This window comes from Salvia miltiorrhiza, chromosome 3, assembly GCF_028751815.1.
Source record: "Salvia miltiorrhiza cultivar Shanhuang (shh) chromosome 3, IMPLAD_Smil_shh, whole genome shotgun sequence".
Lineage (NCBI taxonomy): Eukaryota > Viridiplantae > Streptophyta > Magnoliopsida > Lamiales > Lamiaceae > Salvia > Salvia miltiorrhiza.
The window spans coordinates 60,584,086-60,600,401 of record NC_080389.1 but is presented as its reverse complement, the minus strand read 5'-3'; the positions used below and the strand labels follow the sequence as shown (position 1 = coordinate 60,600,401).

The 16,316-nt window shown below is 34.7% G+C and overlaps 2 protein-coding genes across 2 annotated transcripts; both read right to left on the bottom strand.

Annotated features, from left to right (window-relative positions):
* Nucleotides 1-204: 204 nt before the first annotated feature.
* Nucleotides 205-6,385, bottom strand: LOC131015067 (plasma membrane ATPase 4-like). The gene is made up of 15 exons (XM_057943277.1): nucleotides 6,119-6,385; nucleotides 4,222-4,341; nucleotides 3,886-4,122; nucleotides 3,038-3,799; nucleotides 2,836-2,958; nucleotides 2,505-2,754; nucleotides 2,262-2,426; nucleotides 1,939-2,177; nucleotides 1,831-1,863; nucleotides 1,666-1,747; nucleotides 1,424-1,584; nucleotides 1,163-1,336; nucleotides 902-1,084; nucleotides 601-782; nucleotides 205-508 (listed from the first exon to the last, which is right to left on the bottom strand). The coding sequence occupies exons 1-15, from the start codon at nucleotides 6,173-6,175 to the stop codon at nucleotides 412-414; spliced, it is 2,865 nt and encodes a 954-aa protein (XP_057799260.1). The 5' UTR covers nucleotides 6,176-6,385; the 3' UTR covers nucleotides 205-411.
* Nucleotides 6,386-12,972: 6,587 nt separating this feature from the next.
* Nucleotides 12,973-16,197, bottom strand: LOC131015066 (COP9 signalosome complex subunit 5a-like). Its single transcript, XM_057943276.1, has 6 exons — nucleotides 15,433-16,197; nucleotides 14,621-14,902; nucleotides 14,363-14,510; nucleotides 14,131-14,213; nucleotides 13,384-13,458; nucleotides 12,973-13,300 (listed from the first exon to the last, which is right to left on the bottom strand). The coding sequence occupies exons 1-6, from the start codon at nucleotides 15,844-15,846 to the stop codon at nucleotides 13,211-13,213; spliced, it is 1,092 nt and encodes a 363-aa protein (XP_057799259.1). The 5' UTR covers nucleotides 15,847-16,197; the 3' UTR covers nucleotides 12,973-13,210.
* Nucleotides 16,198-16,316: the final 119 nt, after the last annotated feature.

Here is a 16,316-nt window from a genome sequence, read left to right as displayed (position 1 = left end):
TTAGTCCAAAATATATGAGTGTTACAAATAAATTTTAATGAGTTTCAGATTTCTTTTAATTTTATTTTTGAGAGAGAGGAGAGTTTCAAAATTTTGAAGTAGACGAAAAATAAGTTTTGTAGTAATATCATAATATGTAATCTAGTAACATGTAGTGAATGGCCCCATAAACACAAAAGATTATGGAATTGACACATTAGAATAAAGGAAAAACCAATAGTGTAACATTTCATTATCTGCTTCATTATTCATGGTTAAAAAGCACACCCTCAAAATCCTATTTATGATTAAATGGGGCTAGTGAAGCAGCATCCCCTGCTTCAAGCTTGATCAAGTAGGTCTACACATTAGAAAAAAACAGTAGTTTCAACTAGCTAATTCACTTAGAACACATCATGCCATCTTCTTGGATCAGACTGTGTAATGCTGCTGAATCGTATCGATGTCCAATCCTTTCAGCTTCACCACGGACTCGACGTGCCCCTTGAGCGTGTGCAGCTCTCGCAGCCTGCAATCTCATCAAATACATATCACACAATCTATACTAAACTAGGCATGTGTGTGTGGTTTGTTGAAGTTGAGGAAGGATAATTCTAGTACCTCGCGACCTCTGCTCGTCGTTTGGCCTGCTCAGCGATCTCAGAGAGCTCTCGGTAGCTGTTCTTTTCGTTGAAGAGGTTGGCGGTCTCCGGTGGCTGAAGGCCGTGCAAAGTCCTCTGTGCAGCAGCCCATTGAGCCTCTCTCTCTTCCTTCCCATAGTTGGACTTGGTGGTGAATGCAGTCTATATCCAAACAGAGTGAGCTATATGCATTAGCCCTCGAGGGGTATATGAACAGAGCTACTCGTGAGCTATCAACTAAACATAGAAAGATAGTCATGATTTGTGTAGGAAAAATGCACCTTGTTCTCCAAAAGATTATCCCACGCCTTCCCACTCAGCACGTAGCGAATGCAGAACTTGAGGATGTCGAGGGGGAAGTAAGTGACGACGCTGTAGAGCCAGATGACGCCCGCCCAGCCCCACCCGCACCCTCTGATCTTCGCGAAGCTCCAGTTCGCGTAAACAGCTATCAAGGTGGCAACCTGTGGCACAAAGCCGGCGTATATCAAAGTCAGCATCTCGACTACAATGATGATGAATTGCTAGCTGCACACTCTTACCAACTGAGCTATCAGGAAAGCGCCCAGCAGGAACATCCCGGGGCGCTCAGCAAACGACCAGCTACGAGACCTTGTCACGAAGATGAGCGCTTGGCTCACAATGCTCACTTGCAGGTACAGCACAGCCATGATTTCCTCAGGACTATCTTTCAGAGATCTCACACCAAACTTGTCCTGCATACGTATAAACACGAAACGTGTGTCACGATTAGAGAACTAACTAAGCATTTTTCGCGACATGAAAGATGATCCCGTGCTCACGGATAAGAAGGTGGTGTCCTTCACGAGCCAGAAGAATAGCACTGTCCCTAATGCCAAGTACCCTCCTAACACGACCCCGGTGGCGAATATTTCCTTGAGCTTCCAGCTGTCCGGGACCGGAGATGGCTTCACTCGATCCTTCGAGATAGTCATGATGGTTCCTGGTAGAGGTATGCATATGCAACGCGTGAATCACATGTGGTGTCATTTTTCAAGCAGTTTGATGGAGCTTATAAACTCACCGTCGTTTAGTATGGCAATGATCAGAACCATGAATGGAGCGAAGTCGAATTTCCATATCAGTGCTATAAGCATGAATCCAAACTGTAGTTTTTCGCACAGAAGAAAAAAGAATTTCAGTTTTGCATCAATGGAAGAAAGCTAGTGTGTTGAGGCATGGCACTTACCACTATCCGGATTGTGATTGAGACGGCGTATATCTGGAGAAAAGACATTGAAAAAAGCTCTTAGTTAAGAGAGTTTAGCAGAGTGTGATGAAATGAGCATAAACTCACAGTGTAATTCTTCATTCTCTGGAAAATCGCCCTGCTCGTGAGCACTGCGCTTATGATGACGCTCAGCCCCGGCTCAGTCAAGACGATGTCTGATGCGCCTCGAGCAGCATCCGTTGCATCAGCAACAGCAATGCCGATGTCTGCCTTCTTCAGAGCTGGAGCGTCGTTCACACCATCCCCTGTCATACCGCATATGTGCTTCCTCTCTTGCAACCTCTTCACGATTTCGTATTTGTGCTCTGCAGTTCACATAGAACACATCTCATTTTACAGCATTATTTACCATGAAACAGCATACAAGGAAAAAGAGAAAGTAAATTCACCAGGAAAAACTCCAGCAAAGCCATCAGCTTTCTCGATCAGCTCGTCTACGGGTAGTCCTGCTATAGATTCGTCTTTGTCCTGTCCAAGCAACGACGAAGATGGGTACATGTTCGTCCCCATTCCAAGCCTACGCCCCGTCTCCTTGGCAATGGCAAGCTGATCACCTGAGAAACGAGGAACGAGTAAGTAGTAGCTCGAAAGTGAGTTGTCTTGACAAACTAAACAAACACATGATTCATTACCAGTGATCATCTTCACATTCACACCAAGATTCAAAGCTCTCTTGATTGTTTCTGCGCTGTCGTGCCTAGGTGGATCGAACAAAGGTAACAAGCCAACGAGCTGCCACGGCCCTCCAAGGCTCTCCTTCGTCTTCTCAGGAACTTCCTGCCTAGCAACTCCTAAAGAACGAAGCCCGCGTTCAGCAAACTTATCTATAACAGAATGAACTTTCCTCCTCACATCTTCCTTGCTATGACAAAGTTCCAGTATCTACGCAGATGGGAAAAAAAGGCTATAATCAGGTGAAAGGATTCGTCACGATGAAAATGAATCTTTAAGGCCTTGGCATACCTGCTCGGGTGCACCTTTGCTCGAGCGATGCCAATTCCCATTGGAATCTATGTAGGTCAATGCAGTCCTCTTATCCACAGGGTTGAAAGGCAGAAAATGCACCTCTCTTATACCAGCTCTCGCCTGTCGAAATCGAGAAAGAAACGATGAAGTATCACAGGCAAATTGAATAGCTATTCAAGTACAACATACTATGATATACCTCTTTTGGATCAGCAAGCATCCCTACAATGGCAGCATCAATGGCATCCTGGTTTTCAGTTCTCGAAGCCCGAGCTGCGAGAAGAATCACCTGCTCTCTATCCAACCCCTTCACGAAAACTTCGATGAGGCTTTTGTCAACAGTGAGCTTGTTCAAAGTGAGCGTTCCTGTCTTGTCACTGCACAGCACATCCATTCCTGCCATTTCCTCTATGGCTGTCATCCGTTTCGTGATGGCGCCCTGCTGAGAGAGACGGTGGGACCCGATGGCCATGGTGACGGACAACACCGTTGGCATGGCAATGGGGATCCCTCCAATCAGGAGAACCAACAGATTGTCAATCCCATCCCTGTACTTGCGGTGCTGTATGGGGTACATGACTATGATCTCGATGATGATCCCAACGAAGATGGAGCAGATGCAGAAGTTCCCGATGGCGGTCAGAACCTTCTGGAAGTGTCCAACCTGGTTGGTGCTGTCCACCAGATGAGCAGCCTTGCCAAAGAAGGTGTGGACACCGGTTGCAATGACAACAGCCTCGATCTCTCCCTGCTTGCACGTGGACCCGGAGAAGACCTCATCCGAGGGGCTCTTGGTCACGGGGAGGGACTCTCCGGTCAATGCAGACTGGTCGACTTTCAAGGGATCGCCCTCAAGGAGACGAGCATCAGCAGGGATGATATCTCCCAGCTTTATGCTTATTATATCACCCGGGACAAGGATTGCTGCGTCTTGCTCACTCCATCGCCCGTCTCTCAACACCTGAATCGAATCATAGAAGTTGATAAACACACATTCTTGCAATTGAAAATCTTGGATCCTAAGCACTCATCAATCAATCAACTTACCTTGGTCTTTGGCGCGAGCCCTGCCATGAGAGCTGCAGCAGCATTGCCAGCATTGTTTTCTTCGATGAAACTGATCGTGGAGTTGATGAACAGCAATGCAACAATGCCAACGAAGTCCTGCCAGTCGGGAGGCCTCCCATCCCCGTTGGCAAGGACTATAGCCATCAGAGCAGCGGCCTCCATAACCCACGACAACGGGTTCCACATGAAGCCTAAAAACTTGAGGAGCTTGCTCTCCTACATGCAAAGAAACATATCCAACAATCACCACTCATTTCTTTTCAAACATAACATTCACACAGAATTTGATGAAGAAACAAGACAATGTGATCAAACCTTTTTCTCTTCCAATTTGTTTGGACCAAAGATTTTCAGCCTGTTCTCTCCTTCCTCCGAAGTTAGGCCTTCTCTCGTACATTTTAGCTGCTCGAATACTTCGTCTACAGGAATCCTTTCCTGTAAATTGGTGTTCAAATTGTTGTTCAATATACCACCTTAAGCCATCACAGATTGTGAACACTCATGCATACAAGATAACTTTACTAGTAACTAAACATATAGTAGAAAATTAGAATACTATGTAATTTCTTGAGCCCCCATTATTGAAAAATGCTCCTAATTAACCAACTTTTTCTCCCATTCAATTCATTCTGTCACAGGATAGATACACAGCCATGACAGCTTATTAGACTTTCAAATCATCACACTCTTTTTCTTGCACAAGGTGATAGTAATATACCCTTTGATGTTCTTGAGTTTTTCTTAATTAATTAAGGACTAACATTTATCAGATTATCATATTAAGTTTCATCTTTAACCACCCAAAAAGTTCTATAGAAGCCCACTTGAACTAACGTATATAAGGTGTTAGGTAACAATTCATAAATATCTCAACTTTATTATCACTTTTTACTAAAAAATTAAAGAAAAAATAAACAAACAAACTTTACTATCACTTTTTCTTATTTTCTTTTTGTCTCAATCCTCAACTGCCTTTGAAAAGACAAAAACTGAGTGAAGGCAATATGCATGTGACTACATAAATGAAAAAAAAAATGTATTCATACATATAAACAAAAACAATTAAAGCTCTCCAAGAAGAAGAAGAAGAAGAAAACTAAACCAAGTAAAGAATCACATAAAAAGTAACAAAAACTGTGTAAAATCAAATGTTAAGTGTTCAAGAAACTTTATATGCTTCTAAATATGTATATATTGGCAGTTTGTGAACATGTGCATATTACTAATATTTACCAAGATTCGGACGTAATCTTGATTGCAAATATCTAAACAATAATTTTGGTGTGATATTAAAAGAAACAATTCAAGCTAGAAAAGTAGGACAAAACTTTCTCAAGAATCACTTGTTGCCATCGTAGTAATCTGTAGCAATCAAAATCTTTTCGCAATGAAAAATAATTTACAAAATTCCAAAAGTTAGAAAATATTATTTCTCACTTTTCCCAAGAGTGATTTTTTCCTGTTCAGAAGAAAATAAAGCGAAATATTCCACGTGCACCAACTAGAATTTAGCTTTGATTCCAAGCAAAAAAAGAATTAAATGCTACTTATTTCTCTGTTACAGACCAGGTCATGGAATCCAACATGCTAGACCTAAAACACAATAAATAAATAAATAAACAAATCAATCAATTAATTTCCAAACATAATTCTTGCTTGCTCCAATGAATGAAACATGTAACATGAAAATAACATAAAAGAATCAGTGATATAATTAAGTTCCACAAAAAAATTGAAAATTTACAAAGTGATTGAAGGAGGGAGGGAGATAGAGAAGAGAAGAGAAGAAAAGGGCAAGAAAGAAATGTCTAAGCCAAGACACACACACACACACACACCCCAATGTGTGCGCAGTTTTGCTAAAGTAAGCCATGGGTCCAATCCAAGAAACACGAAGGCATACCCTGCTAAAATTCTCCTTTGCAAGATTTTGACATTTTTAATTTACACGAGACATAGACATATTAAAAAAGACAATAACAAAATATTAAAAAAGCCTCACTCCAAAAAATAAAAATAAACAAGCGTTGCAAAACGAAGTCCCACAAGCATGCATCTTTGCGTAAAACTGATAAAAGCTTAATTCAAGAAAATCTCAAGCAACGTGTGTAACAAAAACAACAACACACTCTGGTGAAAAAAGAAAGAAAAAAATCACACACACACACACACACATGCATATATATATATATATAACTATATAGATACAAACCAAATCAACAGCTTCATTCTTGATCTCCTCAAGACTGAAGCCCTTGGTGCTGCCCATGTCGAAGAAAGCCTTGTAAACTCAGAAATCAACTTTGAGAAGAAGAGAAAAGCTAGTGAAAGACCATGTTATTAATTTTTGTTTGGATGAGAGAGAGAGAGAGAGAGAGAGAGGTGATTAAATGACTTGGTGCGTGAAAATCAGAGGAAAAATGAAGTGGGGTGTAATGGAGGAGTGGCATATAAATCCATCAAATTGAAAGGATGACATGACACACTCATTTATGTAGCTGGTTTTTTGGTTTTGAATATACAAATAATTTAAAGATACATCGTATAACGATAGATTTAAGTATTAGATATTTGACTTTATGTATTATTTTAATTTGATTATTTTTATAAACTAATAATTAAATAAATAAATTTAAAATCCTCATCACGATAAACTCGAACCCAAAAGTTTAATCCTTAGTCATTAACCATTCTAACTTAGGTCAAACACAATTCTAATTATAAGTTGAGCAGCGCTATTTGGATAAAATATGTTCAGATAAAAGAGTTAAATATTTTTAAAAATTGATTTATTTAAAATTTTGGTTCAAATTTAAAAAGAATTTACTTAGTTCTATTTTTTTCTCCACACTCTAGTTTTTTTTTTTTGTACAGTAATTTTTTATATTTTTAATTTTTGTTATTTTTTTTGTAATTTTGTGCATATGTGGTAGGTCTAGAAGGCCACGTGTGGGGCCAAATATGTGCACTTTAGTTTTTGGGTTTGACCCTACTACCACAATGCCAGATTGTTTCAAATTAATTTTCTATCATCTCTTTCTTTTGGCTCTATTTCTAAAGTCTTTCCTTCTTTTACTTTTCCCTTTTATCTAGTTAAATTTCAAGGGTAACAACTTTTTTCCTTCTTGGGGCTGTGTCAAAACAGCACTTGAAATTCAGTATTTCATTTTGGGTTTATTTTTAATTTTTATATTTGTTTCTATAATTCTTTTCTTCGATTTCAATTTTGTATATTTTAATTTGATTTTATGATTATTAATTATGATTTAGTCCATTCAATTAAGATATATAATTATTTAATTTTACTTTTAATATATTATTAAATTGATAAATCCAAAATTAGGGTATGTAATTTTTTTAAATCTCAATTTTTGTGAATGAAGTTAAGTAGGAGTATAATTCATAATACTCTTATAATAAAAATTTATTTTTATAATAAATATTATTAAAATAATAAGTATAGTAATGAAATACTGTGATATGCAAAATTGTGGGAAACTAAATTTTGAAAGAAGAAAAGGAAAATTGTAATCATATTAATTTGAAGTCAGTCATCTTTATCAATTTTAAAGCATAAATAAATGTAACTGTGAAAAATTTCAGTATATAAGCATTGATTTAAATTTCTTATATATTATGATATAGTAATTGTGAAAAAGTGTAAACTTTGGAGTATAAAATGATATTTTTCAATTTTATTTCAATCCGTATTAATTAATTATTCTTTATCAATTGAAGATAAATTTGCAGATTAATAAAAACCTAAGAGTACTAATTAAAGACTCTTGTGAGAAAAATGATTTTTTAAGTAAAAAAACCTATAAGGGCGGAGAGAAGGAAGAGGCGTGATTATCTAAAAGGAGAAAGAAAACAAAATTGACAAATTGTAGAATAGGAAAAACTTAGAAATGTGGTTTAATAAAGTCCTAAGATAAATGGAAAATTAAAAAGGGTTTTGTCAAGATGAGGAAAAAAGAATAATTGAAGAAAAAATATTGTGGAAATTAAAAGTTAAAGAAAAACATAAAAAAAATAGACTTTGCCAAAAATCACTAGTTGAAATTGGTTACTGAAATCAGCATTTTTCAATTAAAAACCGCCAAGGCTTTTGGGGGAGGCCAGGTGTAATTGAGTTGCCAAGGAATATGAATTGATAATAATTTTAAGAGGTTAATTTATGTATTTCTATATGCAATTGATTTCATATTTCTTAGACTCATGCATCATCTCTAATGCCATTTTTCAACCATTTTAAATACTTAATTGTCAGACTTTAATCAACAATGTCTAAATATAGACATTTGGATTAATAGCTTTGACTTTTGAGAGATTTCATGCATCAGCATTTTTAAAATAAATTTAATTTTACCACACGTGAATTGTAATTGTAATTATGACTATAAATAGAGCTGGCACATACTTATATTCCTCGTAAGTTAATAATGTAATTATTGTAATAACAACGTTATTTCTCTTTCAAAACAAAAGACAAAGCCTACTTTATCATCATCTTTTTCAATAAAACTATTAATAAAACCAAAGAACTATTAATAAAACCAAAGCTATGTTTTGGGTAAGATCTCATTTTAAAAAGTAACAAACATACTAAATCAACTCTCGTTTTATCTAATTTAATCTACAATAAAATGCATCATTTTTAGCTACTCGTACATATATACGTGGATGACAATTCGAATTAAAAATCATAGTTATTCTATCAATATACATTATTGATTTTTATATAGACGAAATAAAAAGTAATATTGTAATATATAAAAAAATATTACCATAAAATAAATATTATTATAATTATAAATAACTATTATAGTAAAAAAATATTATTCCGTGTAAAAATTCATCCAGTTAATTATTTTAATCAATATCTATAAAACAAACTCATTTTCAATTATTAGAATTTAAATCATTTTTATTTAAACTCATCCCTATATACACATATCAATATATCATAATGGTACGTTGCATACCTATGTGAGCATAGGCTGCATAGCTCATGTTCAGTCTATGTTAGTACTATAATTTTATTGTTTTAAATATTTATTTTGATTTTAATACTTTATAAATTATTATTGAGATTATTAATTTTATAAATTCATAAAAGTCAAAGTTCCATTTGTTCATATATACTCCCGCCCCTTAACTTCAAATAATTTATGGAAAGAACAAATCAAACTTTAATTTTTATGCAAATTATAAAATTAATGATTTCGATAACAATTTTTATGAAGTATTAGAATAAAAATAAATGTATAAAACAAAACAAAAATGATGTTAACGATAGGTAAATGTGAGCGATGCTCAAATAACATGCTTACAAAAGATACGTAGCACAACATTTCTCTCTCGTATATATATTCTCATCATCACTGCATAAATTATTCCTATCCCAAGATAAGGTTAGCACTCATGATTTTAGAAAGCAAGATGTATTTGGAAAAGTATTTCCTTCAAATTTGGAAATTTTTGTGTGTGAGAGGGAAGGATGGTTGGCCAGCAAAGAAGAAAAATTGGATGGCCAAAATTGGGCAAGGGCAGAATTGCACAACCAAAAAAATAAGAAAAGACTGCCAACTTTTAAATTCACATGCAAGAGCAAAGACAATGGCTTATGATCATTTTTTCCCTTTATTTTTTTTATGTCCCTATTTATCGAGACAAATATTATTAAATTTCAGTAAGAAAAGATAGGAGGGAATCTTCTAATTTAGTATATATAGCAAAAGTAATTCAATTCAGTTTTTCTTAATTTTTTTGGGTCAAAATTTATTTATGGGCAGTGTAATTTCACCTTTAGAGGCCAACTTTGTGCAAATACCAGAAATTTAACTCTTGGGTTGATTAGATAATTATGGACGCTACATTTAAAGAAATTTTAAACAAATCCTCCAATAAACATAGGAATATATACGTATGTAACCGATGATTATATAAAAAACTTTTTTTAAAAAAAAATTAATTAGAATCCAACATGAATAATACGTGTATTATTTATTTAATAAGTTACATAATTTTTTTTTTTCGCTATTTAACGGAACCTGTCAATTATATTCTTTGAGAAATTCATGTTTTTCTCGATTCTTCCCTGCCAACCTCCCACTATTTGGTGGGTTATATTTTTGTACTAAAAAATATAAGGAATTTGAACTTTTATTTTTTGTTTAATATTATTTGTTTGTTTGAGGAGATGATCTTTTCATGTGAGAAGGCATGGGATGGGATTGATCTTTTTGAATCCAATTGCACTTTTTTGATGAAATTTCACATGGACCTAACCTTCTTCACATATACATATCCCAATCATGTGAGGTTGATGCTTTTTTTACCTTCTGGCTTCTTCACTTAAAAAAAAAGTATAACAAGGAAATTAGTTATTAATCGAAGACAATAATCCCAAAATTCAATATCCTTGGGTAGGATGATCAAGTACTTGTGCAATTACGAAGTCTAATTTTTGAAATTTAAATTATTGTGTATCTATTCGTTAGTTTATTGAGTTTAACTGTGTCTCACTATCAATTTTACAATTTTGATAATATTTTTTATAAAATAAATACTCCATAATTAACCACAATAAATATTTATTACGTAAAAAATGAAGCTTAAAAAATTTAGATATCCTAGTTATGGAATATTCAACCACGGAGAAATTAATTATTAACTAAAAATATAGAAAATTATAAACCATAATTAAACCATCTACTAGAAATTGAAATTGAAGCACAAAACTATAAATATTTGAAATTGGTACAGATGGGACACCAAAAAGTGGAATAAAAATAATCTCGAGTTTAAAGGAAGAGAATTATAGGCTTTATAGCATGATTTTGAATTTTAGGTAGATTATGCCAATTGTATAAACGGTGATGATGTGAGTTATCATTATTCACTCATAATCTCATCTTTAAACAATTATTTTAACATTATTTTACACATCAATTGCTCGGAAAATAGATTTTAAAATAATTATCACACTCGAGGGTCATTAAAGCTATGAATATTTGGACTTTGAAAGTAATCAAGAAAGATAAGAAAATCTACTCCATTCCAATTGGAATGTGAATAGTTTGACTGCAATTCCCCATAGAAGAATCTCGATTGAAATTGAATTTGTGCAGCACTCAACTTCATAGCAGACATAAAATTTGACAAAATTGATAGAAAGTATCTAAAACAATCTTGAGTTTTGAAAAAAAGAAGATAAAAAAGGCATTTGATTTAAGAATTAAAGAGAGAGTCCAATTATTCGTAACTACTAAATAGAAAGCAAAATGACCCATTTTGAGAAAATGGAACTTACATGTACCAAATATTTTCTTCATCAAATAAGAAATTGAAAAAGTTATTTGGTTTTTTTTCCTTAAAAGAATGCAACATGAGAAGGTAGATATATTAGAGTAAGTTAGAGGTGACATTAATCTGCAAAATTAATCTAAGATCAAAATTAAAGACGTGGTCAACCCATCTTATTATATATCAAACACCAAATTGAACACAAATTTGTTTTTTTTTTTTTTTTTCAAGTGCATTATCTTCTAAAACAATGTATTTTATTTAATTATTTTTGATAGTGGATGTCTTCTTTCAAAGTACCTAAAACTCAAACTTTATGAAAATGGAATTATAAAAATAGCACTATTCATGGGACCAATTTTTATTTATTTATTTATTTTTTGGGGCGATACGTGTAAGATTTAGACGATGAAAGGTACAAATAATAATCGCAGAGAACCAAGAACCAAAAGAGTAGGCTTTATTGATAACTAGGTTGCATATGTGTGTGTGTGTGTGTTATTTTTTTAATAATTATTTTATTTTCGGTAGGAGCTAAATAATTTTTAAAAAAAAATAAAAATGGAAGGCTGTCTTAAAAGCATCGGTCCATTACCATAAGTAATTGGAGGCTGTCTGTCTCAGGGAATCGTGTTCTTCTAATCTTAATAAACTTTTGATGTCAATCATTTCCAATATTCCACCAAACTCAAATTAAAATAGTGAAAAGCTTTAAAGTCGAAATCTTGTGTTATTGTTATTCTTGAAATGTATGATCCGTCATCGATCACACGAAACATTAGTTAAGTAATTATAATGATTGTTACTTGATAAAAGAAAAATGATGTCCATGAGTCTCTATTTTATCATTTTCAAAGTTTTTCTCTTCAATTCCCACGAAGCTAAAAAGATTTTAAGTTCGAATCATATCAATTATATGCAAGTGAAGTTGTCCCTATAAATTTTTCTTAATACATTGTAGCTATTTCATGTTGGTAAACCTTGTAGCATACAATTTTGCTAGAGTAATTAATCTAAAAGGTTTAATAGTGTTTTATATCCTTAACTGTCAGTAAAATATCCCAAATTTTCATTTTCTCCTAAAAAGTCCCAAACTTTCAACTTTTTCCATAAAATATTTCAACAATATTTTAAACAATGGAGCTTTTCAAAATATTTCATCCGCGCGAGATAAGTTATCTTTCTGTCACCGAATTTTGTATAGCAGGACAATTTATGGAAAAAGTTGAAAGTTCGGGACTTTTTAGGAGAAAATGAAAGTTCGAGTCATAAAACACTATTAACCCAAATTTAAATTTGTGCTCCAATTCTCTATGTTGTTGGGAACACAGTTTCACCACCCTCAAATTTCACTGTACCCTGCATGTGGGAGCTTATTGATTTGTTTCTTTATGCCTTATTCAAACTCTAATTATCATGGTAGTATTGTTAGATAATGATTAAATTGAATTAGGTGGCATGAGGAATATATGCCAAGGATCATATTCTTTTCTAGCTAGTACGAATAAATGGAGCATTATTACATGAAATGCAATGCCACAACCATTCAACAGGCATTCCACTGTAGATTAGTATGCATCCTTTATTCACTAGAGTGACATGACCCAAGTGTAATTCACAAGCCACCAACCTATTCTCACTATCTCATATCCTCTCTATTAGTGCAAACTCATGTATGCTTGTTACTATCCATCCCATCTCAAATGCCACATTTGATTTGATTCCTTAACCCTTGCAAGAATCTAGAAACACAAAAACTTGCATAAGACTGTCATATATGACTAATAAAAAATCATACTCCAAGAACAATTTAGACCGAGCAATTTACAGACGAGAATAGACAAGTCTACTACTGATTTGGGAAAAACATAGATGTTTCTGGAGCCACCTTCACGAGTTGCAATTATGCTTTTAACTCGGAGGTTTTCCATACCGGACAGTGAGGGAAAGGACCATGAAGTCGGAAAATTAGAGAGGTTTTTACCGAGTCATTGGCTCAGGTTTCAGCCATTGCTTCAGGACCATTTGGGTCAGTTTGAGATTGACTAGATTGCCGAACAGAGTTGAATAGAATATCCTTGATGACCTAGCAAAGTGAAGTAGACAAAGTACTGATCAGTCCGATGTAAAGCTTGTTTGCACTAAGACGACATAGAAGATTGCAATTACCTGTGACATTAAACCATGAACCTGTTCCACAGTTATCTTTGTACTATCACGAGTAACCGTGTTAAATTGAGCTTCCTGCCAAAAAAAAAGAAGCAAATCCACTGTCAGCAATAAATGGAAGTAGATGACAAGGAGTTGGTTGCAGTAAAACAATTTTTGCTTTTTTGCTTCCTATATGATCAAGTAAAGCACATGCATGCATCATCTGAGATTATGAAGTAGAATAACCTTGTAAAGATTACAGAACTGAATCAGTATATATATGATTAAGCTAGAGCTGCAATAAGATCACATAATAAGGGTCAAAACCTTGACCCTTTGGATGCATCTTCTTCTTAGTTGACAACTATAGAATAACACATACTGACATAACAGTTTCCAATTTTCAGTTTATCATGTGAAAACTAGGACTGTTAGCGTGTTTTAATAGGTGAAAAGCAAACTACTTAAAACATTAAACATATATTCTGATACGGATAGTCAGATACTGAGATTATGCCTTTTCAAGACTGTTGATGTGTTACATAACAAACACTAAAATGGTTCTCTAATTTGTGTGTTTGAGGACTTCAAAGACACTAAATGACTATAAACAAATGAAAACTGATGACTTCATGGAGTTTGTGAAATATAAGGACTTCTGGTGCATATGCATAAGCTAATAGGGCAAGAAAACACAAACTCCTACTGAGACTGCGTATTTTCTATGAGAATTAGTAAAATATTGGATGGGACTTAGTCACTGACCTCTTTCTTCCTTTGAGGAGCTATAACCAAGTTCCCAAAGCCTGTATGAGCCATTTGATTTTCAGCTTTCTCAATTTTCTCAGCTGCATAAATCAAGATTGTGCCTTAGTACTATAACACAAAAGAATAACATCTACTATCTGAACCTGCTTGCTGGCTAGAAACTCAGATTCTTATGCCATTAACTGATGATGCCAAGAAATAATAACATTAGCATGATAGCAGTAATTACCTAAATCTGATATCTGACCAGCAAGAAAGTCTGCATTAACAAGCAAAGGTGAAGAAGAAAGCGTGTTCACCCAATACTTGTTCCACAACAGATCCAAGAGATGAGAATCAAGAGATGACTTGAAATATGTGATGTCTAATGAATAATACTGTACAATAAGAAGAAACAACTAAATTCAGAAAATTATATATATCATGTATATACAAATAGTCATATCTAAAACATAGGCACACAGATAAATATCCTAGGGGTAATCACCTGTTTACAGTGCACACCAAAGTCTTCAATTTTGTTCAAAGGGATGGTCTGATACTCAGAGACTTGCTCACCTGCAGGTTTGTAACCTTCGGGATATGTTCTAAAAGCACCAATCTCCACTTTTCCAGCAGAAATAGTCCTTGTTGGATCAATAACAACTGCTAGAAAGGGCTCCTGGTATTGCTGGTTTAGCATTTGTGTGGAAACATCTATACCAGAAAGCCAGCAGCCATAACCAGGATGGGAGTGGTACCACCCAACTACATTCTCTAATCGACCCGCCTTCATCAATAAATTCAAAGTTGGTAATACAATACCAGAGAATTAAAGCAAATATGATAATAAATTCTGAGCTAAAAATGTATATCACCAAGAAGATTTACAATAATAAGATGCTGGTGCTATGCTTTGCTTAGCTTTTGCGAAAACACCTACCCACAAGAGACAACAGCTAACAGACCTAATTCTTGATATGATCATATCCAAAATGGTTCTCCAAATACAAGATCAGACACTACGTTTCAGGAGAATACTGCTGCACTCCCAATGACTGAATAATTTTACTTCGAAACAGACAAGAAATCAAAAAAAGCTTGTAAAATAAACTCATATTTCATATACTCAACTTCTGCAACAATGGCAAAAAGATTGCGCCGATTGTCAACACAACTACTTCAAATTATACCCTCACACATAATTCCTCTCCGACTTCTCAAAGATAACAAAATAAATATAAACCTATATATCTCGCATCAGCACTGGCGCCCGATCACAAAATTTAAGAATATTCAAACATAAAAGTTTAAAATTACCCGTTGGTTAGTTTGCGAATAGTCGACCATGTACTCATAGGCATCGGCCTGCGCATTAACCCTAGTTTCTGTGCCCTCGACAGGGAGGGCAAAAGCGTCCATTACTATAATGGTGTCGCCGTCGGTCTTCCCCTGCATGAGTCCCATGATCTCAATGGTACCGCCGGAGCGAGCGTGCACCACCATCTTGAGCAGCGCGAGGGCGGATATCCTGACGCGCTTGAAGTAGTTGGGGTCGTTCGCCCAGGGCTTCTCCTGCTGGCACTTGACCTGCGCCGCCTCGTCGTAGAAGAAGATGGCGTCCGAAGTGGCGGAGGACGAGTCGCCGGCGGCGGTCGTCACGATGTTGTTCTCGAGCTCCCATGTCTGGCGCGCAATGGTGGCGGAAGGAAGGGGAAGGGGAGGAGGATCCATTGTTTTGGGTAGAGAGCTAAAACCCTCCGGCGCTGGGCAAAGGGGTTTATTACTCGAATTTCGACTCTTTAATTTCACCACAATTTTATTATTTAAATGGCCTCCATTCCTCTTTATAGTATTTTGGAAACATTATGAATACCTAAGGAATTATCTTAATTAAATTAGAAAACAATAAAAAATAAATACATAGAAACCAATATCTAAAATTTCAAATACGAAGATTAATATGATACGTAAATCCATTTTTTGATAAAATTGTGAAATACTATACTACATTAATTTTCTTTTTCGAGTACTTAAATGGAATAATTTAAATGTTGCCCAGGGGGTTAAGTTAACAAGATAAACAGATACCAGGTAGGTATTCCTTCAAATCGAACTCGATTTGTCAATATCTTGATAATAATATACATACATATATAATATTCCTCTCTTATATTTATATTTATCCCAAAAAAATAGTTTTA